General features: G+C 37.8%; 1 protein-coding gene across 8 annotated transcripts in view; it reads left to right on the top strand.

Annotated features, from left to right (window-relative positions):
* The window catches only part of LOC107699497 (ELAV-like protein 4), an 84152-nt gene extending 59841 nt beyond the window's left edge, over positions 1-24311 (top strand). For 4 of the 8 annotated variants that reach the window (XM_016500755.1, XM_016500790.1, XM_016500817.1 and 1 more), the window contains 6 exons: positions 449-552; positions 10106-10259; positions 15058-15153; positions 17247-17472; positions 20909-20947; positions 23357-24311. In XM_016500755.1, the coding sequence (XP_016356241.1) occupies positions 449-552; positions 10106-10259; positions 15058-15153; positions 17247-17472; positions 20909-20947; positions 23357-23684 (947 nt within the window). In that variant the 3' untranslated portion in view covers positions 23685-24311. Of the gene's footprint in view, positions 1-448; positions 553-10105; positions 10260-15057; positions 15154-17237; positions 17473-20908; positions 20948-23356 lie in introns of all 8 variants that reach the window. The other 4 variants (XM_016500764.1, XM_016500774.1, XM_016500782.1 and 1 more) reach the window with 4 other exon arrangements.
* Positions 24312-27788: the final 3477 nt, after the last annotated feature.

Below are 27788 nucleotides of genomic sequence, written 5' to 3' on the forward strand. Positions count from 1 at the left end.
CGGGGAGGGGGGGGGGGGGGGGGGGGGCCAGTACCACATAGGCCTTTAGCTGCAGGGTTTCTGTTAAGTCAAAAAACAGATGATGGCTGCCTTGCCTTCAGAGGAGCAGCAGACGGTTAGAAGAGGTTAAATCAAAATAATTCCACCAAAGACTCTGTCAGAGGTTTTCAGCGGAAGCTTTCGCTTAATGTGCGCTATCCAAACATGAACTCAAAATATCATTAAGTGTTAATGTCGTCTATCTCATAATGTATGCGTAGTTCTTGTGATTAATGGTTTAAGTGGTTTTAAAAACTTTTTAAGGGTTGGTAAAGAAAAGCGATACACTTTGAAAGGAAGGGTAGTTAAAAGAAATGCTTTCACAGTTTTATGTCTTTCTGCATATTGAATGTTTTAAATTAAAATATATGTATTTTCTCTTCCTTCCCTTTCTTTGTTGTAACTACAGGGCAGAGTCTTGGCTATGGCTTCGTCAACTACATTGACCCAAAAGATGCAGAGAAAGCCATCAACACGTTAAATGGACTCAGACTTCAGACCAAAACTATCAAGGTACGTGACCACACTAGCAGAAACTGTAAACTTGAATAAGCATTTGCCATAAACAGCTTTGCTATAACAGAAATAAATTAAAAATTAAAAAATACATTTAAAATTGTGAAAATATTTCACAATACTAGTTTTACTGTATTTCTGGTATTTGTGATCAAATAATTTTTTTATTAAAATAAAAACAATCAAAATTGACTGACCCCATAATTTTGAACAGAAATCTGATACATTTTCATTTGTATTCCATGATCATATATAAACCTTTTAATAATTACACTACTGTTCAACATTTTGGGATTGGTAAGATTTAATGTGCGTGTGTGTGTGTGTGTGTGTGTGTGTGTGTGTGTGTGTATATATATTTATATAAATATGTAATTATTAATTTACTTTTTTTTTAATTAACAACAAATTATGCATATTATTATACATTATTAATATGATGTTTGAGTATTATTAATATTCATAATTTGGACCCTGTGCATTAAATGCATTCATTATCCTACTATTAATAGGATTGTTATTTACAAATGTATTATTAGCACACACACACACACACACACACACACACACAGTACAGTATCTAAAGTAAATAATAATAATATAAAGAAGATATAATGTGTGTGTGTGTGTGTGTGTGTGTGTGTGTGTGTGTGTGTGTGAATACATATATATATACACACTAATATATACACACTATAGTATAATACTATAATACATACTATAATAATAATATTTATTGAATCATTTTTTTTAAATAGTTTTATAAAAAATCATTTTAATTACTTATTTTTTATTATTTAATTTAAGTGTGTACGAATTGCATAACATTTTAATTAAATGAATTAATGTGAATTAATTAAATGATATGCCATTTAAATAATTGAATGCAATTAACAGATTTTTTAAATTACATTATTTTTGTATGATTACTCGCAGTAAATTAACGTAAAAACCAAGAACAGCTGTATTGTGGTGCATTTGTATGCATACCTCAGTGTGTACGTTGGGATCAGCGTTCAGGTTCATGTTGATAGGTTACTGCCTGCCTGCTGTTTACCAAACACTTTTCAGCCAAAGCAACCCATATTACGCTAATTGCAGTAGCGCTTCCCCCCTGGAGCCAGCGCCTCTCGCTCAAGGGCACAGCATTGAGAAGGTTCTCTCAGTGCCTCTCCAGTTAACAGGTCACCCGTACCTGGAATTGAACCTATTTAAACATAACAGATAACAGACGGTAACAGAGCAACATCTCATTTAGGTGGAAGCGTCAATTCAGCGAATGTTTCCTGTCACCGTTTGTGCCAGTGGAGCTGCAGTGATTAGTACATGTGGCGTACATGGCTCGTGCTGGGCTGAGGCGCGGCAGCACAAAGAGAGAGGAGGGCAAATCTGACTCATTAGGATGTAGAAGGAAACAGGAAAGCAACCGAAGGAAGGAAAGGGAAAAATAGTGTAATTGATATGTAAATGAATCTCCAGATGTCAAATCATGAAGTCACACAAAAAGAGGGAAATAGCATGTATAATGAAATGTGGACATGCTAAATAGATGACTAAAATGTGTCTGGTTTTCACTGTGGAAATTTTGATCTGTTCTATACTGTCATGCTCTGCTATATTTTATTCCATTCTATTCTGTTCAGACACATTGGTATTTTGTCATATTTTGTTCTATTATGTTTCAATTTTCAATTCAATTTTATTTGGATATATTTTATTCTGATCTAATTTCGTATTATTCTTATCTGCCATTTTCAGTTTTTTTTTGTCATTCTGATGTTCTATTCGATTCTATTTTATTGTCATTTTATTTTATTTGGTTCTGATGTGTCATTTTATATTCCATTCTATTTGGTTTTGTTATATTTTATTAATGTTCTGTTTTATTCTCTTTTGTCATTCTATCATTCAGTATTCTGATCTGTCGTTTTGTTTTCTATTCTATTTTATTCTATTCAGTTTTGTTATATCAACATTCGGTTTTATTCCATCTCTATTGTCATTCTATTCTTTTCAGTATTCTGATCTGTCATTTTGTATTCTATTCTATTCTGTTTTATGCTTTAGCAATGTTCTGTTTTATTCCAGCTCTATTGTCATTCTATTCTTTTCAGTATTCTGATCTGTCATTTTCTATTCTATTCTGCTTTATGCTTTAGCAATGTTCTGTTTTATTCCATCTCTTTTGTAATTATATTCTGTTCAGTATTCTGATCTGTCATTTTCTCCTTTTCTTTTCTGTTTTATTATATTTTATTCTCTATTGTAATTCTATTCTGTTCAGTATTCTATTCTATTCTGTTTTATTACATTTTATTCCCTATTATCATTCTGATCTGTCATTTTCTATTCTATTGTTTTGTTTTATTCAATTTTATTCTCTTTTGTCATTCTATTCTGTTGTCATTTTTGTTCTGATCTGGCATTTTCTATTCAATTCTATTTTGTGTGTGTGTGTGTGTGTGTGTGTGTGTGTGTGTGTGTGTTTTATCTCTGTTATGTTTTTTTTATTCTTTGCTGTCTATTTTATTCTCATAGCTGTTTTGATATTCTATTCAATTCCATTTTATTCTCTTCTGAGTTATGTTCTATTCTGATCTGGTCTGATTTCCTCTATTCATTTCTAATGTACTCATTTCTGTTCTATTATTACATTAAATCATGCAATGAAATAGATCCGCCACAATCTGATGGCTTCCATTTTCCTCAGCAGCATCTGTGGTAAATTTAGAAGCAGCAGCTGGTTTTAACAGTAAATTCTGACTGCTGCTCAAGGCATAATCTGGCTGTGTGTGTGTTTTCATCTGGCCTATAATCCCAGACCTCTCACTTACATCCACCCTAATCTAATCAGACTGGATTTCGCCTGCTTATGAAAACACGGCTCAGTGTGCGCGGCTCAGTACCTCTTAACATAACAGCAAAAGAATGTGTGTGTTTGTGTGTGGGAGCAAGAGAAAGAAAAAGAGAGACACGAGAAAGAAAAGACTTGTCAGGACTGTTTTTGAAAGAGCACAGCACAATGCTCACAAACATGGGCGTTTTCCAGAGTGGCAGTGTGTATGTGTTGGCCGGCAGTGTTTCTAGTACTGGTTTCAGCATCAGCTAAGAATCCATCAGAGACAGAATGACTCACTCTGTGTGTATTTGCCGATCATCACAGCTTCCTGCCATGCGGCACTTCTCTCAGTGACAAAACACACTTCTAGGGAGGCAGCGATACACATACATAAACACACTGTTAAAACACTGCACTTATCAGCCAAACACACCTCAGGTTTTTGTTCCCATCCTAGGGCTACAGCCAAATGACTTCTGAGCTGGTTCTTTTTACCATAGCACAATCCTGAAAAATACAACAAAAAAAAAAAAACATTTTAAATTTGGCTGTAGTTCATGGCTACTTTGTACTGTGAATCACTCAAAAACTCCTTCTAACAAACCATTTATTCAATCCATCACAGCAGTTACTGAATTAACATCTGACTCACTGAACTGCACGTCATCATAGCTGTCATTCATCTCTGACTCGAAATAAACCAACATGTTATGTGAACCACATTAGGAAATGAGAATCGTGAGACTTAAGTATGATTATTTATATTTGACATTGCACATTCACAATTTTATATTGATGTTGCCACCATTTTATAAGAGCATTATGAATTTTACATTAATGTAAAAAAAAAAAAATTACTTTTATTATTATGATGATTATTATTTTTGTTATTATAGACTGGTATTACATTTAGAGTCAAGGTATTATGATTTGAAATCTGAAACACTCAAGTGAGCATACAGCGGTTTGGCCCGAGGGCACAATTTAGTGTAACACAAATTTTCATGCTGTCTGTTGAGGAGTTGTCATAACCTGCAGGAATGATGTTGCTGAGCATACTTCTTCTAACCATGTTCAATTTCCTTCTCCGCCACACACTCCAACAAATGCAGACTTACAGGTAATGAAGCAAGATGACTTAGCGTGCCTACGTACACCAACAAAACGCATGCTACTGTGCACTGTGAGGTTCACACGCACATCTCATGCATGATTGATTTTTTGCTTGCACACACATATACATGAATACTGGAATCGACACAACCAAAGATGCTCCCGTTTCACACACTGTCTAAACCAAGTGCAAAGCACCAAGAAATTGTCTGTCCACAATGAAAGCAAAAATACAATGTGGAGAAGAATTTTGGACCAATTTTGCACTAGACAGGAGCTACCAAGTGTTACCAGTAGTAATAATTTTAGAGTGGGGGGTTTAAAAAATGAGATACAACATCAAGCCAGTTTTACAGTTTCATCTTTGGAGATGTCAAAACTGAAATATCATCAATTTAACATCAAGATACTAAAAAAATAAAAGATCAAGATACTGTCAATAGTGCACTGATTAGATGTTCCTTTACATTATTGTCACTCTCCTTAAATCACAGTTATTTGTTTGACGTTTGTTCTTTTTGCTTAGTTCACGAGTCACATTTTATGCGATAATTTCATTCTTAAACCGAACAGAATACACAAACTCAAATGTAAATTTGCTTTAGTGGGTTTGATGCTTTAAGATTTAGCCCCACATGTTCTCTGACTTTTCCACCTACTTATTACTCTCGGTGTTCTACGTATAGATCTTTTAGATTTTTCTTTTTTTTTTTACCTTTATGAAATCAGCATTCACTAGCAATTTATGACATATCAGAAATGTCATACATAATTTTTTAGCCGATTATGCTTGGTTGAGTGGGCTGAAAGTCACTGGCCCCTGAGCAATGAAATACAGAAATAGCAACCAAGCAACAGTCAAAATGTGCTGTTGTTTCTTGTGGCCGCAGCTGGTAAGGACAAAAACTGTGATTTACACGGAAGAGCTTTGATTGCTTATCGCTTCATTGCGCCGTGCCTGGTCGGGACACGTTGTCACTCCAATCCGTGTCTTTTGTTAATCATCTAGATCTTTTAATCTTCATATTTCCTCTCTCTTCATCCATCCGTCCATCTCAGCGTGGGTTAGAGAAGCCAATGTCTTTATCTCTTTCGTGTGATCTCTCTTTTACACCTCTCACGCTCTCGGCCCTCCTTGCTCAATCTCCTTTCTCTTGCACTCCATGAAACCTCTTATTCAGACCAGCACCAGCCCTCTCAAAAGATGCTCTCCTGCTGTAATACGGCAGAAAAGAGATGAAATTCTCTGTCTTATAACTTCTAATAAGTGTGTTCCAAGGTCATCCTTCTCATAAAGCCTCCATCGTAACCCCACCCCCCATCGAGCCGGGATGAAGACAGACCATCTAATAGCAACAGACAGCTGCGTCTAAGAGTGGATGAACAAAAAGAAGGAGAGGGTAATTATCCGAAGTGCAGTTCCATGCTCTTTTCAGCCGAGCAAGAAAAACAGCGTTTATGAGGGCCCTCCTGCTAAAATAATATGATGATGTATATGTTTACAAGAGGCTGTTTAGACGAAAAAAAGGAAGTGAGAAAAGACGTCTTTGGTGGTTCGCGATGAGTTTATATTCTTTCGCAAAACGCCGGTGTCAGATTCAGGGTCTCTCAAGCACATCAGCTAATGCAGGAAGTCCATGAAAACAGATCAACAAAGCTGCATCTCACCAGCTGAAAAATAAAAAAAGATTTGAGAGTGAGAGTTTTACTCCAGCCGCAACCTCCACATGCTTATCATTTTGTTACACACACACTTCTCCATGACACTTCTCCGTTTCTCAGCAAAACTCCGGCTTTGCCTTCCTATCGAGGTGTGATGGGAGAAATCCCACTGGGGGCGAGAAGAGCGTAGCCTTGTGCTGTGAGTTACGTGTATACACACACATACACACACAGACACACACACACACACACACACACACACACACAAACTGCTCACAGCAGACAGGGTGTTGATAGATCTGACATCTGGAGCTGCTTGACAGGGCAAGAAAAAAGCAAACAGAAAAGAGGAGATGAAAAAGAAAGAAGGGAAGAGAGGAGAGGGAAGAGCCTGCCAGGGTTCCATGCCTTTTGCCTTCTCCATTTAAGTGGATTTGAGGAGATTACGGTGGAGTGTTTAGCATGTTTAGCTCAGCATTTGTAGCAGTGTAACAGCCTGTGATGGCTCTGCTGCCCAAATGTCAGAACTAATGAAAATATGAGATGGAAAGGCTGCTTCAACCATTAATGGGAACAGATTAAATTGATGTAAGCATTAAAAGGGCAGGGAGATAGAAACATCTTCCCATCTTGAATTAAAACTGAATTGCTGTAGTGGGAGAGAGCGAGACAGACAAAAACATGGAATCAACAAGAAAATTCAGAAAATGGATATGTTCGCTCAAAAATAAGAAAACAAATGTTGTCATTCTGTACACTGTACTCAAATTCTGTACTCACCCACATGTCGATTCAAACCCAAAAGGAGTGGAACGCAGAAGGAGACATTTTGAAAAAAGTACTGGTCATTCTTTTTAGTACATATACAATAAATTGGGACTGGAGCTTTGCAGCTTCAAAAAGGACACTAAAGCATCATAAAAGTATCCATATGACTTGTGTGCTATATGTATTTATTATGATTATTAAGCAAAATATTAATTTTCTTTATTATTATTCACATTATAAAAATGCAATTAATAAAGAAACATTACTATTGCAATAATACTCGAATATTGTAAAATAGAAAAATAGTACTTAATGATGATGATGATTTTATTTTATAGAACAATAAAATTACAATACTAATATTTATATCTTTATAACTTACTTTGCCTTTAAATGTTAAATTATAAAGCTTTTATTTTGGTGGAAAAACATTAAGAGACCTAAGTTTCTCTTTTGTTGAAAACATTAATAAAAAAAAATTCTCATTACATTCAAATGCATGCATTTTTTTTTCTCATTGAATTTACACAATTCATGTGGGTCATACTTCAGGTTGCAAAATATTGAAATCTGTATCAATATGGAAGAATCACATAAATTCTGAGTCTTCTAAATACAACAACTTTGTGCCATTAATAAATTGGAATTTAAGTCGTTATTTATTGAAAATCCTGAAGAACTATAGATTTCATGAGAGAAGTAGCGAAAGTTGAATGATGAACAAATCATTCTTTTGAGTTGGACCTTTTAAATTAATCAAATGATCTGCTTAACAAAAACCGAAAAGATCAGGTTCCCACGTCCAGCACTCTATGAGTCAGTCACAGCAGTTAATAGAGTGGAGGGAAAGAATATAAGTGAATAATAACTTAAATTGTGGTCTATTCATCACATGAAACTATTTTTTATGAAATATTTGTTATGAAAGTAGTCATGTGAAAAGAAAATAATATTTCTAATATGAAAGCAGTCATATGGACTATGATATTTTTGGAAGTGAAAAAAGTCTCATGGGTAGACATAAGGGTTAGTTAATCATTTTCATTTTTGGGTGAACTATCCTTTTGAAAATAATTCTCATTTAAGAAAATCCAGGATGAGCCACAGCACTGAAGTTTCCCACAAGGAATACTTAAAAAAAATACCTAATTATATCTCTACAATTGTGTAAAGTTCAGTGACATTATGGTATTAAATTTGCCAACGGCTCTGAGATTTGATTGAGAATGGGTGCAATGGGTGAAAATTGCATCATGTGTGTAAGAAAAGAAAGAGACTGGTATTGGAAGTTGAAAATAAGTAGTGTGTTTTAGAGTGTGACAGACACTGTCCAAGGTGCTGCAGAGTTTGACACGTAGAGTGAGCGCTAGATGGAGGGAGTATAGTGGAATGAGCGCTGTCCAAGGTGCTAGTAAGCACAGTGCGCTGATATTAGAGCGTGTGGGGAATGTGAGGGTGAGAGAACTATAGATGGCTTGGCTCTCACTCTAGGCACAAACAGAAGGTTCCAAAGTGTTATTCAGCACAGATGACAGCCAGCCTTCTCTCTCACACAATCACACACAAGCTCTTCCATCATGTGTGTTTTCTGAAAACAAATTAGCCTTTATCATTTACTGCTGTGTGTTTTAAGTGAGGTTCATGAACCTTATTCTAAAAATGAGTCAATCTGCACAACTGTAGAAAAGAAACTAAAACACTCCAATTATGTGTAATTAAATCATTGCTTGAATATTTTTTTAATTCACTGTCAATACTTGTATTGACATATAACATGGTCAGACATGTGGTTATTGTACCATTGATGCATTTAATAATTTGTTTCTAGACCTGAACTAGGAAAGTATTTAATAGAAAATTAAGTAATGCTGTAAAAAATAAAATAAAAATCATAACACCAACTGCATTTATTAATTGAAGTTAATGTTTATATATATATATATATATATATATATATTCTAATCAATTTTTAACAACTTCAAACTATTTCAAACTGTATAAACATAAATTACAATAATAAAACATATTATTGTAAATAGAAAAACACACATACACACAGTATTGTTCACTGTTCATATTTTGACATTAGCTGAGCATAATAAAGGCTGTAAAGACCTGAACTAGGAAAGTATTTAATAGAAACATATTTGGTTATACTTTACAATAAGGTAATACTGCAAAAAACAAAATAATGATACTATCTGCATATATTCAGTTAATGTTTTACATAAGTTAATGTTTTACATTTAAACTTAAATTATTAAAAACTTGTTTGCAATAATGAACAATACACACTTATAGACACGCATACACAAAATATTTTTCAATGTTATTATAAAAAAATGTATAAATGTATATAAAGTATATTATAAATTATATGAAAAGAAACATTTCAAATAAAATTTAAAAACATTAACCTAGAATAATAAAGCCTGTAAGAAATATGCTATTTCATTGCTACTTCATTTCTAGATTTAATTAATTATTTATACAAATAAATTACTTCTGTTTTACGTTTTTCATTACTTTTGGAGACTTTTCAGAATAGACCGCAATTATGCCTGTAGTTCAAAGGGTTCATGAACTTCAACCATTGTATTTTGAATACCCAATTTCTTGGGTACATTGTTTCTCTTCAGAAACAGGGTTAGAGGTGGTGTACGTTAATACTGAATTTACATTTTCATTCCTCCTTTGAGAAAATTTGCAAAGCTCTTTAGATGTCATGTGTATATCCCTTATCTGTGAATGAGCATGGATCACAGAGAATCCCTCACAGCAAGTTGTTCCTTTTCAAAATATTATAATAAGTCAAAGGGATTCTTCCTTGTTCTTAAGTGGAGGATTTGGGGGCATTATCTTTCTGAAGTCTCTAGCTGCTCCAGGTCAATGCAAGAATACAGACCACCTGCACAGTGTGAGACAGAACAGGTGCGCAGACGACCTCTGGCATCTGAATGCTGCATATTGCCAATGCAAAATGTAGGTTATAAATCGCCTGAACAAATATCCTACAAAAGTCAAAATGAAATTAAATGTTTAACAAGCACATGTGGAGTTCAAGAGAACAGTTTCCAACATTTTGATATCAAATCCTACCACATAAACCACTATAGTTTGATAACTGCAACAAATGCTCAATGTGTTTGTGTGTTTTTTGTCGTACAGGTTTCATATGCACGGCCCAGTTCGGCTTCTATCCGTGACGCTAATCTGTACGTGAGTGGGCTGCCCAAGACCATGACCCAGAAGGAGCTGGAACAGCTCTTCTCTCAGTACGGACGGATAATCACCTCTCGCATTCTCGTCGACCAGGTCACAGGTATCAGTGGGACCGCTTTTCTCTCACCCTGTAGCATGCAAACAAACAAACAAATAAATTCTCTCATTTCGCATAAAATAATCACACAAATCCACAATCTATTCGAAGATTTTACTTTATTGCGGCCTCTTGAATATATTCAGTACAGTTAAAGCCAAAACATAAGGAATTCTGCAACTCTTTGAGTGATTTGTTGGCTCCATATTAAAGTTGGAGGAAGCCAGGCTTAAATGGCATTATCTAGTCTGATTTTGCAAAAAACAGACTAGTGCGATTTAATCATTTCCATGACATTTAAAAATATGATTTTTTTTTGCTTTAGTCAGACTGAAATCGAACTTGTGTATGTAAAGTGTATGTAAACACACTTAATGTGTACTAATACAGGGTTTCTGCAGGTTTTATGGAGATAAATTTAAGACTTTTTAAGACCAATAAATACAATTTAAGGAAATTGAATGGAACACAATACATTATTAATATGGTCTTCAGATGTAAAAGTGTTGTATCAGCAACACTTCAAAGACTAAAAATAGAACTTCCAATAGATCTCCATTATTTTTAATTAATATTACAAAAATTACTGTACCATCTGATCACACTACAAAAAAGTGCAAATTCTGCACATTCTTAAATCAATATACATTTACTAGAGAACCTAAATTATACAAAATAAGGAATCTTGTTTTATGAGAAATTTTTCAAAATTGAGTTTGATAAATTCAAAGGAAAAACAAGCCCTACTGACAGATATTTGTTATTTTTTTAAACATAAACTCGCTTCATTTAGTTCAATTTCTCAGAAAACAAGACTTTATATGTTTTTGTATTGCAAGTAAATGTATCTTGATTTAAGGATATTTTGATATTTTTATTGGAAAACAAAAAATACTGAGGGAGATATATTTTTTTTTAGTACATGCTACATTTAATAACTTTGTGAATTTAAGACTTTCTGCTCTGATTTTAGACTTTTTTAGGCCTTAATTTGTTTAAGGGTGACTTTTAAGACTTTTTAAGACCCACAGAAACCCTGAAATAGACACACACAAATACACACAAGCTCAACCATGTAGTCATCTTCTGTGTGTAAATGTACATTGTTGTTTGTTTGCATTTGATCATCAAACAGCAGAACCAAGTTCATGACATGGAAAGACTGATGAGTCTATTTTAAAGCATCCAGCCATCTCCTTGGCCTATCCTTCCTCCAACATTATGAATAAATCAACCAGGATATAAACGGTCATGGAGCTGAATTTCTTAGACATTCAATATTTTTTTTTACAACTGCATAATTCATAATGGCACTCACCATGCAAACAATATCGTATAAGCCACAGGAAAATGTACTCCATGTTCTAGTGGTGCCAAACCCTTTCTGAAGAACTGCTGAGGAATGCTGCATGGTCACATGCACACATACACACACAGAGGCCTTCCTCCCTTGACACGGATCCTTCATCTGGCCTTGCAAAGGCTTCCCGGGAGAAAAGGGTCTGGAGGGAGCTTAATGATTCATTAAACCTGAGTTGCTAGTGATTAAGAATCAAGGAGTGTTTTCTTTTTGAAGCTACTGATCGGAGGGCTGCGTAAAGATACATGGAGCAAATATTACAACTCTTCTGTGAAGCCCTAAAAGCCAAACAAGGATTCTGCATCTGTCAAAAAAAAGTTGAACTCTGAAAGAGGGATTAGACGTGTTACTCAAGACCAGTTAATAGTTGAATTAAATCTGACATGAATGTTGACAATTCAGATTAAGTCACCAGTCACATGGGCCATCCATATGCTGACAGGATCTGATCACTGCAAAATCACTGCAAGCCATTAGTTGTACATTTGCCCCATATCTGAATACTGATGTCATTAGCAAAACAGAAAATAGTGATTTCGTACAGGCGCATTTATGACAAAGGAATGATTCTTATGAGGCGATTCTTTCAACTGAATCAAACTTAATCACAGCGTCTACTCTTGAACTAAGTCACTGTTACTGAATTTCTGAATCAATTGTATACGTATATACATATATATATACATATATATATATATATATATATATATATATATATTTGTCAGTTTGGTACCCCTCACAAAGCTAGCATGATGACAAGATTTGCCTTGATTTTAAGGCATATCTAATTCTGTGTCATTTTCCTCTGTATGCCAGTTTCAAGACACAGCATCCTGAAATAACAACGAAAGTCATTAATAAAGACAAACACATATGGCATGATAAACTAACAGTGGCTTTGCCTTTCTGAAATAATAATACATCATACATCCTTGTCATAAGTTTCTTGGTAACAATTAGGGAAGCATTTTCTCTGTTCGCCCTCACAGAAATAATGTATTGCGATGGAAGGCCTCTTCCCACATGTCTCATTTATGTAACTCGTTCCCTAGGGTGTGTCTGTTTGTTTTGAGTTTATTGGGGAAACGTGACTAAATTACAGGGATTTGAAAAGCTTTTAAGTATTTGACTGAATCCACGGAATGAGTACTTAAACCTGGCTTGTAACCTAAGTGAAGTATGATAGGTTTGGCCCTTTGATCAATATATTGCATAATATATAAGTCAAATATTCAGAGGCTCCACCGAGCCTTGCCTAGCAGGCAATACATGTCCCGTCAATGAGAGCAAATACAATTGATCCATAACGCCGGCTCCTACAAGCTGTGCCTCTTAAGTGAAAAACGACTGCGCTCCCATGAGGTACTTGTAGAAATCCCTCTTTTAAAATGCTACGCTTTCTCCTCTTCCGCCGCCTTTTCTTTTCTCGCTCATTGATATTTTCCTATGACTTTAATTCCATTAACTATACAGTGTGAGCGCGCTGTCAGGAATGGTTTGAAACACAACGTCAAAATGTATTTGAGCCAACGTTGCACGACGAATGTCCAAATCAAAGCCTGTCGAACACAAAGGATCTGTGATGTATACAATGAATCGAGATGCTCCACCAGACATTGACACCGCTGCCTTGGCCTCCAATTACACAAGGACAAACAGATGGATTTATAGCCGTGCGCTGGCAGAACCAGGCAAAGAGCTGCTCAAGTCTTCAAAGCCCTTCCTTACTGAGCCTTTTCAAACACCATCTGTAGCACAGCAACTAAAAGTTACATAAAACAAGGACGTCGCTCTCCTTTCTCTGATTAGGCAGAAGCTACGGCGAAAATGTGTACGCTTTTTTTCCCTCATAATATATTTAGCGCACTAGTTTAATAAATGTTCCATACAGTTGGCACAGCCACTTAAAAGTGAGAGAATGAGAGACAATGGAGAGGTGCTTATGTTCAGACAGAGGAGAGAAGGCTTTCATTAACAGCCGAGCTTTTCTGAGCTTTCCCTTTTACCCCAGAGGACTCTCTCTCTCTCTCTCTCCTGTACGCAGTAAGTGTTGAGGACCAGAACAGTGGGCGTGCAGTAGAAAGCGCTTTGTCAGGCCGGCTATGGCGGTCTCTTGCCACTGTTTCTTGAGCGCTCGCTTTGTGTGTCACGGTTATTATTAAACTCAGCATTCTCCGGCTTCATGTGTGCTGAGCCGAGATAAGTACAGGTAGAAAGTTACATAAGGTAGGAGTGATTACCGGGAGAATAGTGCTGTTAACGGGCACATTGTAGCCGTAACTCTGTTCGGTTCATGATAAGCACTAAAAAGGAGCTAGCGGTGGCAGTGTCTCCGGTTTTAGCCCGGCCGCTCGCTTTGTTTAGGCAGCCTGTTATAGAAACGGCTGCAGGCTCATTATGGTAATGTCAGGGAAGAAAAAGTAAAAAAAAGGAAAAGAAAAAAGTAAAGCACAGTCAACATTAAGGCACCCATTTGCATTTTTTAACCGTTAACTGCGAGCTTTTTTCTGGACCCTAATTTTAGCGATTCTGCAGGCGTCTGATAGATCGTCAGCTGTTTGCTGAGTTGCAGCCTGAATGACATTGGTCAGCACTATTTCTACCCAAGTGAACCGAGATCCCATCACAATTTCATTAGTTGTGTTAGTGCACAATGCAGAAACCCTCTGGATTGAATCATACTACAGAGTCAGACTACCTACCCTACGGCTCTAAATTCAAATTACGGAACAGAACCAGAATTTAAAGGTTTTCTTAATTCAATTCCAAATGATACACGACCCTAACTTTATGACTTATGGCAAACGTAGTCTATGTGCATATATAATACTGTGCAGTATATAATAAAAAAAGTAAAGTAGTATGTTTGTATGATTTTCTAAATATAGCCATATCATAAGTTTGGTAGGACTTGACCTTTAACATCTGAGTCCATGTCTGGCAATGACTTCACAGGCAGCGTTTTGTGTATGGAGATGCCATCAAAAGAAACTGGTTTGAGATAGGCTTCCAAGCCACATCTAATGAGCTAAAACAACTTAAAAAAAAAAAACATTTATTAAAAAAATTAAGTTGTTTCTATTTATTCCACCAACCGTCAAACCGCACATTGTGGGATATGCGGAGGAAACGTCTCTGCTGCCTTCAAAAGCAATTAAGGCATTATGGTAGACAGGATGTTACCAGACATTGGATTTGGACATGTCTTGATGCCTTCCTCTCCCACATTTTGGACTCAGTCGGTGTTTGTGTTCATCCTAAACAAGCAAAAGCAAAGATAGCATATAGTTTATGTCAGATCCATCAGTTCATTCCTGCACGCTTAAACTGACAGACAGAAACAAAAAGTCGTCTAGTTTTGGATCAAAATTTTATGAAACGGAATGTGTAATCTCTTGTATTTTTAGATACTTGAGCTGTTGCATGTCAAATGTCTTCTAGACAAAGAGAGGAACCGAGAGAGGAGGTGTCATTCCCAGTTTCCTCTATCTGCTCCACTTTCGAAGGATTCTGCTTTGACCTCAACATCACTCCGCGGTGAGCACGAAGCTAACCGTGCATCCTAAACTCTCTGGAATAATGCATGCTTTTCGTTCCTCGAGCCTTTACTTCTGACGGTCTAATTAAAGAGAGCAGGTTTTAGGAAGGGAGAGGGAAAAGTGAAAAGCTGTCAGGAATGACTCACGCTGCGAGGGAAAGAAAGTAATACAGCCGCAGTCTGAATGAAAGCTCACTGCATTGAAAAGATTGTGTGCAAATATTTGTTTGCAGAACGGAACGTATCAAAAGACACTGATTTGAATAGACAATCAGGCAGCACAACAGAAAACATCAATACTAGCGGGTGACAGCTGAGAGTGAGAGGAGAACGAACTGACAATATAGAAAGCAGACACACACACTCGGCACTCGCACACAAATACGTGTTCATTGTATTATGCAAATTGCCCTCTTGGCAAATCGTCTCCACACGCACCTCCTCAGAGCAGAAGGATCGTCTCATTAAAAACCAACCCAACAAAAGACCTCCCAATATGCCGGGCTCTTTTAGATGCTACTTTCAGGTAGCGGTCAAAACCATTGCCTTGGAAACCACGGAAATGTCGCGGACAAGCTGCATACCATGAGGCGGCGTGTGGCCGTCAGCTGCCGCAAACCACACAGCGTGAGGTCGTCGCACACACGCGCTCAATTTCCACACCAGCGGGGCGACAGCATCAATATCGCCATACTCTCATGAAGAAAAGAAAACAAATTACACATCTGCCTAACAGCACCGGAATGCTGCCGGCCAATAGAATTTCCCCATTCCATTGCGCCTCATTTGCATAATGTGACACCAGCAATAGGATCCGTCACACAGGCTGCATATCACGATCATTTGTCGTTTTCAACGCCAAATCATTTTCGGTCTCTAAATATAGATATGAATCACTCTGAAAGAAGGTGTGCAAGACAGGAAGTGTGTGCATTTGTGTGTTTGGTGCATTAGAGTCATGTTGGAAAGATCGTATTTACTAGTTGAACACACATGAAGGCCAACACAAAGTCCTAATTATGAATGGCGATGGAATTATATGTTTTTATAGGTTTCTTTAAAGAAGTAGTTCACTTAAAAATAAAAATTTGCTCACGCTTAAGCCATCCAAGGTATACGTAGACGAGTTTCTCAGAACAGATTTGGAAAAACGTAGCATTACGTGCACTTGCTCACCAATGGATCTTCTGCAGTGAATGGGTGTCGTCAGAATGAGAGATCAAACAGCCGATGAAAACGTAAAAAATAATCCACAATTAATCAAAATTATTCCAGTATATGTATTCATATTTTGTGAAGTGAAAAGCTGCGTGTTTGTAATAAATTCATTAAGGCATTTTAATTGTAAAATGTTGCTTCTGTCCAAAATCCATAATAACGCTTCCTCCAGTGAAAAAGTTCATCCCCTGTTGTCCTCTCACATCAAATTCCACCTACATGTTTGTTTAGAACTGTTTTGGATTGTTTTCAAATGAGGCAACATTTTTCACTAATAACAGGAAGCAATGGTTTGAAGTTTTAATGATGGATTTGTTTCTTGCAAACACAGCTTTTCACTTCCCAAGACGTTAATTTATGGACTGGAATCATGTGGATTACTTGTGGATTATTGTGATGTTTTTAGCAGCTGTTTGGCCATTCATCACGGCACCCAACCATCCTGATCCATTGGTGAGCAAGTGATGTAATGCTAAATTTCTCCAAATTTGATCCAACGAAGAAATAAACTCATCTACATCTTGGATGGCCTGTAAATTTTCAGCAAATTTCCATTTTTGGGTGAACTATTCCTTTAAGCCAAGAGTTTCTGAGTTGGGGGCATGTCAGTGAAAAAAATATGTCGGATACAATGGACATAGCATCTGTTTTTAAAAGAAGAGAAAAATCTAGCTGAAATTTTTGTGGAAAAGGTGCATTACCATCTTGCTCCGACCAAAGCGACTTGAACACACTGGCATTGTAATTACAACTTTCCAACACGTAAATACGAACTTTCCAGGAGGACTTCAACGTACCATTAATGTTGCTGTTGCAGGCCGGATAAAGCCAGTAAGCGTATGGGTGTGTTGTTTCTGGTGTGCTGGCCCCACAGGTGGCTCGCGGGGTGTGGGCTTTATTCGCTTTGATAAGAGGATAGAAGCGGAGGAAGCCATCAAGGGTCTGAATGGACAGAAGCCCTCAGGTGCTGCCGAGCCCATTACGGTGAAGTTTGCCAACAACCCCAGCCAGAAGACAAGTCAGGCACTACTGTCACAGCTGTACCAATCCCCCAACCGCCGCTACCCTGGACCCCTCCACCACCAAGCGCAGAGGTTCAGGTGAATACAATCAGTCTACAATAATAATATGTATATTTTCTTACATAGCTTCCTTTGAAACTCACATCCAATTTGGTGGAATTGCAAGGCAAAATAGGTGTCTGGATTATGAAACTGTTAGAGCTCAAGTTGTGTGTCACGTCACCACTGAGGAATAGCTGCTCCCAAAAACCTGCAGAAACAAAATGATATTCAGAAAAGAAACCGATGCGAAGGACTGATAAGAGACAGTGGGGTTCTGTCATTCACAATGTCCCTCTGATTTCGTTTTCCTCATACGCCATCCTCCCCCTTCTTTCATTTCACATCTGTTCCTTTCATTTCAGTTCAGCAGGCCAGAATAACTTCACTCTGGCAGCTAACACCTTTACAGCCCTGGGCAACGCTTCTCAACCTTTTTAAAGGCAATGTGAAGTGAATTTTCTCTACCGTACCCCCACACTACGCATTTAGTTAGTCACAGGCAACAATAACAACAACTTTTTGATCCCGCCGTTGAATTGCAAGGTCTTTGCTTAAGATCTCCTTTCCTCGCAGGCCAATTCACATTAACTATGAGTCATGTCTTATGAGCTTACAGCTGGCAAAGCCTGCCAAAATACATGGTCATCTTGCAGTGAAATTTTATTGCTTAATAGCAGCAGATATAAATTCACAATCAAGCAGACATAGAATATAGTATCGATAGTGTTAGCTTTAGCCATTTAGCATAATTATACTTCGTGTTTTTGTGCTTTTAGGACATGAAGAACTTGGTTTCTTGGTTTAATCAAACTAGAATCAAAGCAGGTTGACATTTCAGTATATGCTTAGCTGAACTAGTGGATTTTTAAACCAATACTTACTTATACATGCAATTTACGTATGCAAACTTATTTTGAACATTGGCAACAGGGTATAATGTCATGTTCCAGGGCTCCTGTACTGAAAAAAAAAAAAACATTATGAATTGCACATAACTTTTGAGGTCAGAGTTCACCTAAAAATTAAATGCTTTTACACATCTCTGTTAACAATCGTATGAATGGAAGCATAACGGACTCTAGTATGCAGCTCATAAGAACCATTCAAAATATTTCATTATTCAGTTGTATCATAAATATAAAATACTTTGGATGAGTTACAGTCTATCTCCTCTAGACGCACGAACTGTCGGTGTGATGTTTACTTTAAAGCAAGAGATCTTTTGTTTAGACAAACAGGACTCGTCAAGCAATTAGCACTGCACAGCAATACTGATTACAGAAATCAGTAATTAATTCCTCATACATCACAAGCACTTATTATTGAAGAGATCTGAAAAGGATGAGTCCCATTTGCATGTATTAGTCGGCCGGACAAAGGCCTCATTGTGTTGTGTGTGTGTTTGGAGAGGAAGTGTGAAAAGCTGTAGGCCGGGCCAAGCGGGGTTGAGATACGCCTGCATATATCTAACACATCGCCTGCTCTTGCACCTCAGAGCCCTCTCTCTAATTAACTCATTTACCCACAAAGCAACCTGCTTCCCTAATTGGCTAATTGGCATCTTAATGACTCGACACTGAATGTCCTCGTTTAATTTTGGCTCAATTTTTTCTCCAAGTTCACAGAAGGCAGAGTCACCAACTGTTGACCCACTGCGGAGAGGGAGGGCCAGCATGTGTACGTGTGTGTTTGTCTGGAGAAGTTCAGTTTGAAATGTGAGAAAGCAGTAATTAGCCCTCTCGGCCATCTTGCAGTTTTAATAGGAAATGAGACAAGGCCGAGCCGAGTGAGGGACGGAGGTCACAGAGTAGCCAAACAGACAGGAGCCTAAAATAAGAATGACTGATGGGGAAGGAAAGCGTAATGCACCGGCCTGCTGGGTCACTGGGGCTAATAGAGAGAACGCACAAGAAAGAGACAGCAAGAGGAAGAAAGGGCACTCCCAGTTAATGCTGCATTACATCCTGCCTACAACTTCATTGAAATGTCATTTTATATTAAAGTTTTCAGGTAGGCTGAAGGATGGCCCCCAGACCAATTTCATCTAGCATATTACTAGCATATTACCTGCACATGTTCAGACACCAAGATTCATTCTTAATATACCATTCTGAGTATTTTTTATGATTCATTTATTTATCTTTTTGAGTTTTATTTTCAATTTGCTCATATCCTTCTTAATCATTCTTTAATTGTCACTATAGAAATACATTACAGTATTGCAATATACTCGAAATATACACATTCTGTTCTGGGCGAATTTAACCGAATTCTCCAATTTACTGTTATATATATATATATATACAGTATATATATATACAGTATCTCACAGAAGTGAGTACACCCCTCACATTTTTGTAAATATTTTATTATATCTTTTCATGTGACAACACTGAAGAAATTACACTTTACTACAATGTAAAGTAGTGAGTGTACAGCTTGTATAACAGTGTAAATTTGCTGTTGCCTCAAAATAACTCAACACATAGCCATTAATGTCTAAACCGCTGGCCACAAAAGTGAGTACACCCCTAATTTTCACTTAGGGGTGTACTCACTTTTGTGGCCAGCGGTTTAGACATTCATGGCTGAGTTGAGTTATTTTGAGGGGACAGCAAATTTACACTGTTATACAAGCTGTACACTCACTACTTTACATTGTAGCAAAGTGTCATTTCTTCAGTGTTGTCACATAAAAAGATATAATAAAATATTTACAAAAATATGAGGGGTGTACTCACTTCTGTGAGATACTGTATATATATATAATTAGAAAATATCCCACATTATTTAAAAAACACCTAAAATGTCTTAATTAGATAGATAGACAGACAGACAGACAGACAGGTCAAATGAAAAATATATGGCCCAATTTACCTGAATAAATTTAAGCTCCTGTTTTTGAGGGTGGCTTCCACTGGATCGCCGTCCAGCTCAGGGTTATTTACTGCAACTTTAAAATATAAAATATATTTATATATATTCATCATATTAGAAAATATAGCATACACAGATATAAATAAATACCAGTACATTAAAAATCATCCTTAATTTAATTATAGCTCCCCACATTGTTTGAAAAAAACAACAACAACAAAAAATATATATATATATATAATATATATTAATTGATCTAAATAATTAGAGTGTGCAAGTCAACCTATTGCAGTTTGTATTTGTATATATGTTACATAAATGATGTAGTGAATAATATTTTAGGACTGCAGCACTGTTAGGCTAAACAACTGAGTGGGCATTCAAGTGACCTACTGTTATCATTAGTGCTGCTGCAAGTCTGCTGTTCTTTGGATGTATGATTGACTCTGTGAGATGCCTGATGGGGCAGCACAGTGTAATGGCCCATCGCTAGATGGGCGTCTTCCTTCAGTGAGGCAGGGATGTAGCATTAGTTCCACTGAGTGAGTCAACCATCTGCCTGGCATTAACCCCAGAACCCTCCTTCTCTTTACAGGCTGGACAATTTGCTTAATATGGCCTATGGCGTTAAGAGGTAATTAAAACTTCACCGAATGCCAGATGTCCATGTTGACAGTATGATTTTTTTCCCCCTTCTTTTTGAAAATCACATGCATTCAGTTCAAGGTTTTTTTTCCCTTCTCTTTAGTTCTTTGGCTTCTTTCTACTTTTTTTTACTTGATTATTTTTTATTTCAACCTACCGATCTGTAGCCCTAAAAAGTGTAAGTATCTTTTATAATTTGTAGTGTTTGATTATGATGATTCTAAATTTTTTTATGAGTTCCGTTTTGGTATTTTGTGTTTTATTGTTGTGTAGCTCCTGTTTTGAAGCGTGGCTTCCACAGGATTCAGGGGCTGAAGCCGTACCTCCGTCCAGCTCAGGGTAACACACTGCCAACAACTGAACAAAATTATGTATATTCCCAATGCATTACATTTACAACAGCTAAAATGCATGGATCGATGGAAGGCTATTATGTTTTTCGTCTACTTGTTTCCATTTTATTTGTTGGAATGAGCTGGTCTAGAGCGAGACGGAGGGGGTGACAGCTGACCTGGATCCCTGCAGGAAATGTAGTGTTTCACTGCAGGTTTAGGAGCCTCTGATCAGTTGGGTTTGCTCATGTTCTTTTTGCTTTGTTCTGCTGTGGATGTAGTGAAAAGGCTTCTTTTGAACATGTTTTAGTGCTTATGACATTTTGTTGCATATTTTAGTGTCTATTGAAACACTTTGATGTCCCTCGAACACCAAACACTCAAGGCTAAGATTGAGGGAGTAGCATGAAAAGATGTGCATTCTGCACATTTCTTTTTTTCAGATACCTCTCCGTTAAGACTAAAGGCTCTGCATTTACTTCTCTTTAAGAATTGATTTCTTCTCTTTCTAGAAAAGTCCTTTGCGCTTCAGCGCTGGCTGATCAGAATGAACCAATCTGACGATTGTTGATAGAAAACATGCTTTTTTTGCAAAATATGACCGTTAACGGGAAGTGCAACAATAAAACAGGATATGCAAACGAAGCAGCGGTGTCTTTCAAAACAAATGACGAGATGAAAGATTCCTTTTTATTTACACTCACTGCGATCAACTGTCAAATAAGCTAGTCTGCCTCAAGAGAGAGAAAAATTAGGGGAGATGAAACCGACGGGGGGTTGGGGAGATGTTGTGCTCACAGAGCATGCCATAGAAGGTAATTAATAAACAAAGACCAGTCTGAAGAAGTGAGCATCGCTAGGTGAAGGTGGGCAGCTTGGAAGGGTGGGATGGCTCTAGGTCAGTCGCTTGTTGCTATGCAACTCCTCATCCAACTGTTCGCCTTAGTTCGAACAACAGACAGCGCTCGGCCCTGCCCTAGTAGTCACCAGACACCTCTGTGTCAGCAATACACTAGTCCGACCCTCGCCCGCTTATGACTGGCATCCAAATTACCACGAAGCCAAATTCGATGAATAATGGCTTTGGATTCATTATTTACACAGAAATACCAGCATAATTGAAGTCATGAGATGGTTGCTTGTCACAAGGCGCAAAGTGAGCCGACATACCCTTAATTTACATAATGAGACGCAAGCGACAGGACACAAAAGCGAAAGAGAGACAGATGTATTGACTCTGCCAGGACGAACGGGCTAAAACGCAGATGAAACGTCTGAGTAATTCTTGGCAGAACAAGAAGCAGAGAATTGGCCAGCCCTGTAGTCCGTGCAGTGCTATCGATCACAGTCACACACTGCGGAGCGGCAGAGGGTGTGGGTGGAATACTCTCTGTTCCCCGTGCTAGCTGGCTGGAAAGCGCTGCTTCCATTTTCTGCTCGCTGGCAGCTTCCTATCCCCCTCCCCAAATCTTTCGGATTCGAAGACGACGGCGGCAGCAAAGCGGAAATCTCAATTAAAGCACACCCAATAATGCCTATAGTCATTCCTTGAGAGGTGGGACACGAAATGAACCTTTTATCCAATTTACCTTTTATTTAAAGTGGAAATTTCCTTTAAGCGGAAAGGCAATTAAGTGAAATCAACTGAGCATTCAAATCTCTGTATCATGAGGGAGGGAAAAAAAAGGCAAGAATGGAAAGATTACAAGGAGAATGAGAGCAGATTTACTCAGTTGCATGCAAAATCTCTGATGAATTTCGAAGGTATTAATGTGCAGAGTTCCTGTAATTTAGTTCCCCAATAGATCCTGCGTCTCGGCACCCGTCGCTTCTGCTCAGCCCTTTCGCAGCCGGCACCGGTGCGCAGCCTTTTCACTCGGCATTCAAAAAACCCTCCGGTTGCCTTCTGCCTGAAAAACAACGAGCAGATATTTAGACTCCAGAGTGATAGACTGAAAAGTTTGTGGCGCTGAAATTGCTAGCGTAACCCTTGAAGAGTCAGTTAGAAGTTTGGCTAGTGGCAGCTTGACTTACGCATCTTCCTCACTCTCTCTCTCGTCCTGCAGGTTCTCCCCCATCACCATCGATAGCATGACCAGTCTAGTAGGGATGAATATCCCCGGTCACACAGGAACGGGCTGGTGCATCTTTGTCTACAACCTGTCTCCGGACTCGGATGAGAGCGTCCTGTGGCAGCTCTTTGGACCGTTCGGCGCTGTTAACAACGTCAAGGTGATCCGCGACTTCAACACCAACAAGTGCAAGGGGTTCGGTTTCGTCACCATGACGAACTACGACGAAGCGGCCATGGCCATCGCCAGTCTGAATGGATATCGGTTGGGTGACCGTGTCTTGCAAGTGTCTTTCAAGACCAGCAAGACCCACAAGTCCTGAACTCCCCTCCCATCACTTGTGTAGCTCCTTACAGCTCCTCTAATACTAAAAACCCACCTCTGCCCACTCAGCTACTCAAAACAGGAACACACCCGACCAACAAACCCACAAAAAAGAACTGGATATGGCTTATAATATAACTTTGGACCTATAAGCCAACGTTGCCTAAGTATTACAAAATGACAAATTGAGAATATTCATTATTTGGAGACCCTGGAAGTGGTACAGGGATTCTGTTGTATATCTTTTTGAGTTCTCGTGATTGTTTTTACTTTTTTCTTTTTTTTTTCTCTGTAAACAGTAGCAAAACCAGACCGCCCTTATTTTGAAGAAGAAAATGTCCTTCTTTAGATCGAACTTTCTTGGTGTCGATTCAGGATTTTTTCTTTCTTTTTTAAATCCGGATCCACTGTCGTTAGAATAACGCCTCCCTGGTAAGAGAACAGGAGGGAGCTCTTTTTAAAAAAAGAAGAAAAAAAAATCGTGATCATTCATTCATTTGTTTTGGTGTAAATTGTTAGAGATCCCCAAAATGTCATTCATCAAAAATGAATTGACAGGGATGAGGCCATCCCTTTTCTCTAATGCAGAAGATGTTTCTAGCATAGTTTTGGTTTTGTACTGGAAACAAAACACACGTCTGTCCTCACGGGGGATTCAGGGGGAAGGGGCGAGGGAAGGGACGGGCTAGCGCTCCTGATGACACGTTGCGTCAAAAAAAAAAAAACCTACACACACACACACACTGTTGCCAAAGAGAAAATCTCTTTGCTTGAAAATGCGTTTAGAAAAAATGAAAAAATAAAGAGAAAGAAGATCTATTTTTATAAATAATGATTAAAATAATTATTGAAGAATTTTTACAAGAATCTGGATTTGAAAAAAGAGAAAAATATTTTGACTGGCTAATTAGGGACGGGGGGAGGGGTCAGGTGCCACCTTGTCTTGTTCGTTCTGCCGTGGTACTTTTTAGGATCCAAGGTCGTTTGTTTTTCGGGGAGAACCGGATTGGCGATGGAAGAATTTTGTAGATGGAAGAATTTATCAAGGGATGCAAATTCAGGCAGGTAATTTTTCATAGCAGTAATTATTCAACAGCGATACCCAATAGGAGAGGGAGAGGGGTCTTCCCAGGCCAACCACATCTTCACAGTCAAGAGCCCAAAGCAAGGCCACTCATTGTCCACTCATTTACTTTAGATCATCTGTCTTTGGGATATAAGTAATAAAGATATACACACGCGCGCGCGTGCACACACACTTCTTTCTCCATTCGGATGACATAAACATGGTTATGTTTAATTCGCTATGATTTCGTGATATCGCATTCGAGATGTACTTCCTTTAGCAATCAACAGTAGGTGCTATATTACATGGTTCACATATCTTAAATATCCAACTTTGTTGTTCTTCGTGTTGTTTAGAGAGAAAAAAAAGAAAATTTCGATGTTGGCATTATATTAAGCTGCTGTTTTTCTTCTTTCGTTGACATTTATTCTTTCGAAATCGTCGTCGTAGGTCGCCTTCTGGTTTGGAGAAACCCCAGATAAACAAACTCGGGCGTCTATGACGATGTTCCTTTGGCTTGCTTACTTCTAGGTTATTTGCTGAGTGTACAGCGTTTGTCGAAATTCAGCGATAATTAGCTAGTTCTGTTAGTCTAGTATTTGTTTCCTCAAAGGATCTATTATGACTGTCTTTCTTTGTTGTGTACAAATTGATGATATATAGTCAACATTTTCTGTTCCAATATCTATATCTATCTGAGTTGTCACTGTTTTTCGTTCGGGATTGTCTTTTTTCATATGAAAACCTTATGAAGTGATGGTTCAGTTACTTAGAAAAACTCGTGAGGAAACCTGTTTAATATGTTGTCATGTCGCTTGTGAAGATAAAGAAAAAAATGCAAAAAAAATAACTGAAAAATTGGATCGATTTATTTGATTTAATGCCGCAGCAAAAGAAATCGAACAAAAAGCTTCTTGAGAAAAATCTGTATTTATTTATTGATCGATTGATTGTCTCATTGATTAAATTATTTATTTATCTCGATTTATTTATTTATTTACTTGTTCCTTTCTTATGTTGTCTGTGTTTTTGTGTGATTCTGGTACAGGGAGGGGGGATCTTTCTGAGCTAAAGGGAACAAATGACTAGGGGAGATGCTCTTCCATTAGTCCTGTGCACTGAGAAATTTTAGTACGTTTGTGCTTTGTACCAATATATCAAAATTACAATATAAAATATTTTAAAAGTCAAAAGCGAAAAAAATGTCAAGAGGGTTGGTGAGGCTCTTCCCTTATTAATAGAAACAGTTACTCGCTATGCATAACCTAGCCGATAGTTCAATTTGCTATTGCTTTTTTCTTGTCTTGTTAAACATAAATCTTTAAATCTTTTTCAATAAAGTTTAGTCTTAATAGAATGTTATAACAGTTGTTCTGGTTCAATATAACCTGTGATAAGTTTGTGTAGTTTTAAAAGCCACTTCCCGCCCTCCCTCCACACACTACCGTTGCTTTGTGATTAAACTTTATGCAAAAATGTGGGTCTGAAATGTAGTTTCTCATGGATCTCGACGACGTTCATGTCAGGCTTTGCTGCCCTAATTTGATTGATCGATATGTGTCCATTGTTTTAGTATGATTCATCAACTCATCTGAACTGTAACCTTCATTACAACCACATTGATACTCCAAAAAAAGGAGAAAAAAAAGCATCGACTCTGATTGTACTGGTTGAACAAAAATAGCTATAGCAGATCATATTTGATAGATGACACCTGTTATATATTTTCTAAGATATAGTCTATTTTAAGAGGTAAACTTCCTGAATGGAGAACTCGGCTCTTGTTAAGACCGGTGTGAATGCTGGAGAACGAAAAACAAAAGTCACGTTCATGAGCAGTCTTACATTCCTCCACCTCTAATGCCATCCATCCTCCTCTGCTCCGTCTCTAAGGGGGCGGCGCCGGTGGCGGCACAGCCCTTCTCAAACCCCGCTGCGGCTGGGAGTTTGAATTATGCAACGACCCCAGTAGAATGTTGTTTGATGTACAAACAAATTTCCTGCATTATGTCCTCCTCTTTTGGTTAATGGCATCACCCGCCGCGTGTCTGAGCGTGGATGACTGCATGGGAGAGCGTCTAGGACGCATGAAAGTTTGCGGGGGTGTTGGAAACACGGGGCCGTGCCTCTATAGTGCGTGCCCATATCGCAGTGTCTCTCCCCCTGTAGCGCCTTATAGTGGCAGCCTGCCAATAGGAACCCATCAGCCAGTAGTGTAGGAGGGAAGGCAAAGTGAGGAACAAGGCTCTTGTCATAATTCATTTTCTCCTGAAATGTGTTTGTTTACTATCTGAAAAATCTATAAATCTTTAAAGACAAAAAAAAAAAGGAAAAAAAAAAGGTTCACCGGACCAAGCTGGTCCCTCCTACTTACGTTATTACTTATCTATAGATTATTGATTATTGTTACTATGATTAATATTATTCTCATTATCCTTATTCTTATTACGAATCAAATTACTGCGATGAATGACTTCATGTTATCCTTGCTAGTTTAGGTCATTTCTGAAACTGGAAACAAAATATGGAAAAAATACTTGCTGTAAATGTTTTTTTCTTTTTCATAAAACTGTTGTGTTTGAATTATTTGTACTTTTGAATGTTGGGACAATAAAATGAGGTGTTGAAAGCTGGGTGCTGCCATGTCGTGTTCAAAAAAAGAGGTTTGCTCCTCACATAACACGAGCTGATTTACCTAATACCGACTAATCTTTAAAATATTCCCAGGAAATTTCATTTTCTCAAGGCCCCAGAGGCACCAAATGTCACTTGAGCTGCACCTTTTTGATAAGAATTTGATCAGTTATCCCAATGAGCGTGAATGCCAGCGTGATTACTCACACAAAAGTTGAGGTTCAGAAAGAGGCACGGAAACTTCCAGTAGGTTATTACATTAAGCATATCCCTCTCCTTGGCTGTAATACAAAACAGACAGGTGTGATGTAGTGAGACGTGAGAGCACAGCGCCCCCTGTATCATTCCTGTAGAATTACTGTAACTCTCTGCCATTCAAATACTACAAGCAGCCATGATTTA

Source organism: Sinocyclocheilus anshuiensis, unplaced genomic scaffold (genome assembly GCF_001515605.1).
Source record: "Sinocyclocheilus anshuiensis isolate Anshui unplaced genomic scaffold, SAMN03320099.WGS_v1.1 scaffold477, whole genome shotgun sequence".
Classification (NCBI taxonomy): domain Eukaryota; kingdom Metazoa; phylum Chordata; class Actinopteri; order Cypriniformes; family Cyprinidae; genus Sinocyclocheilus; species Sinocyclocheilus anshuiensis.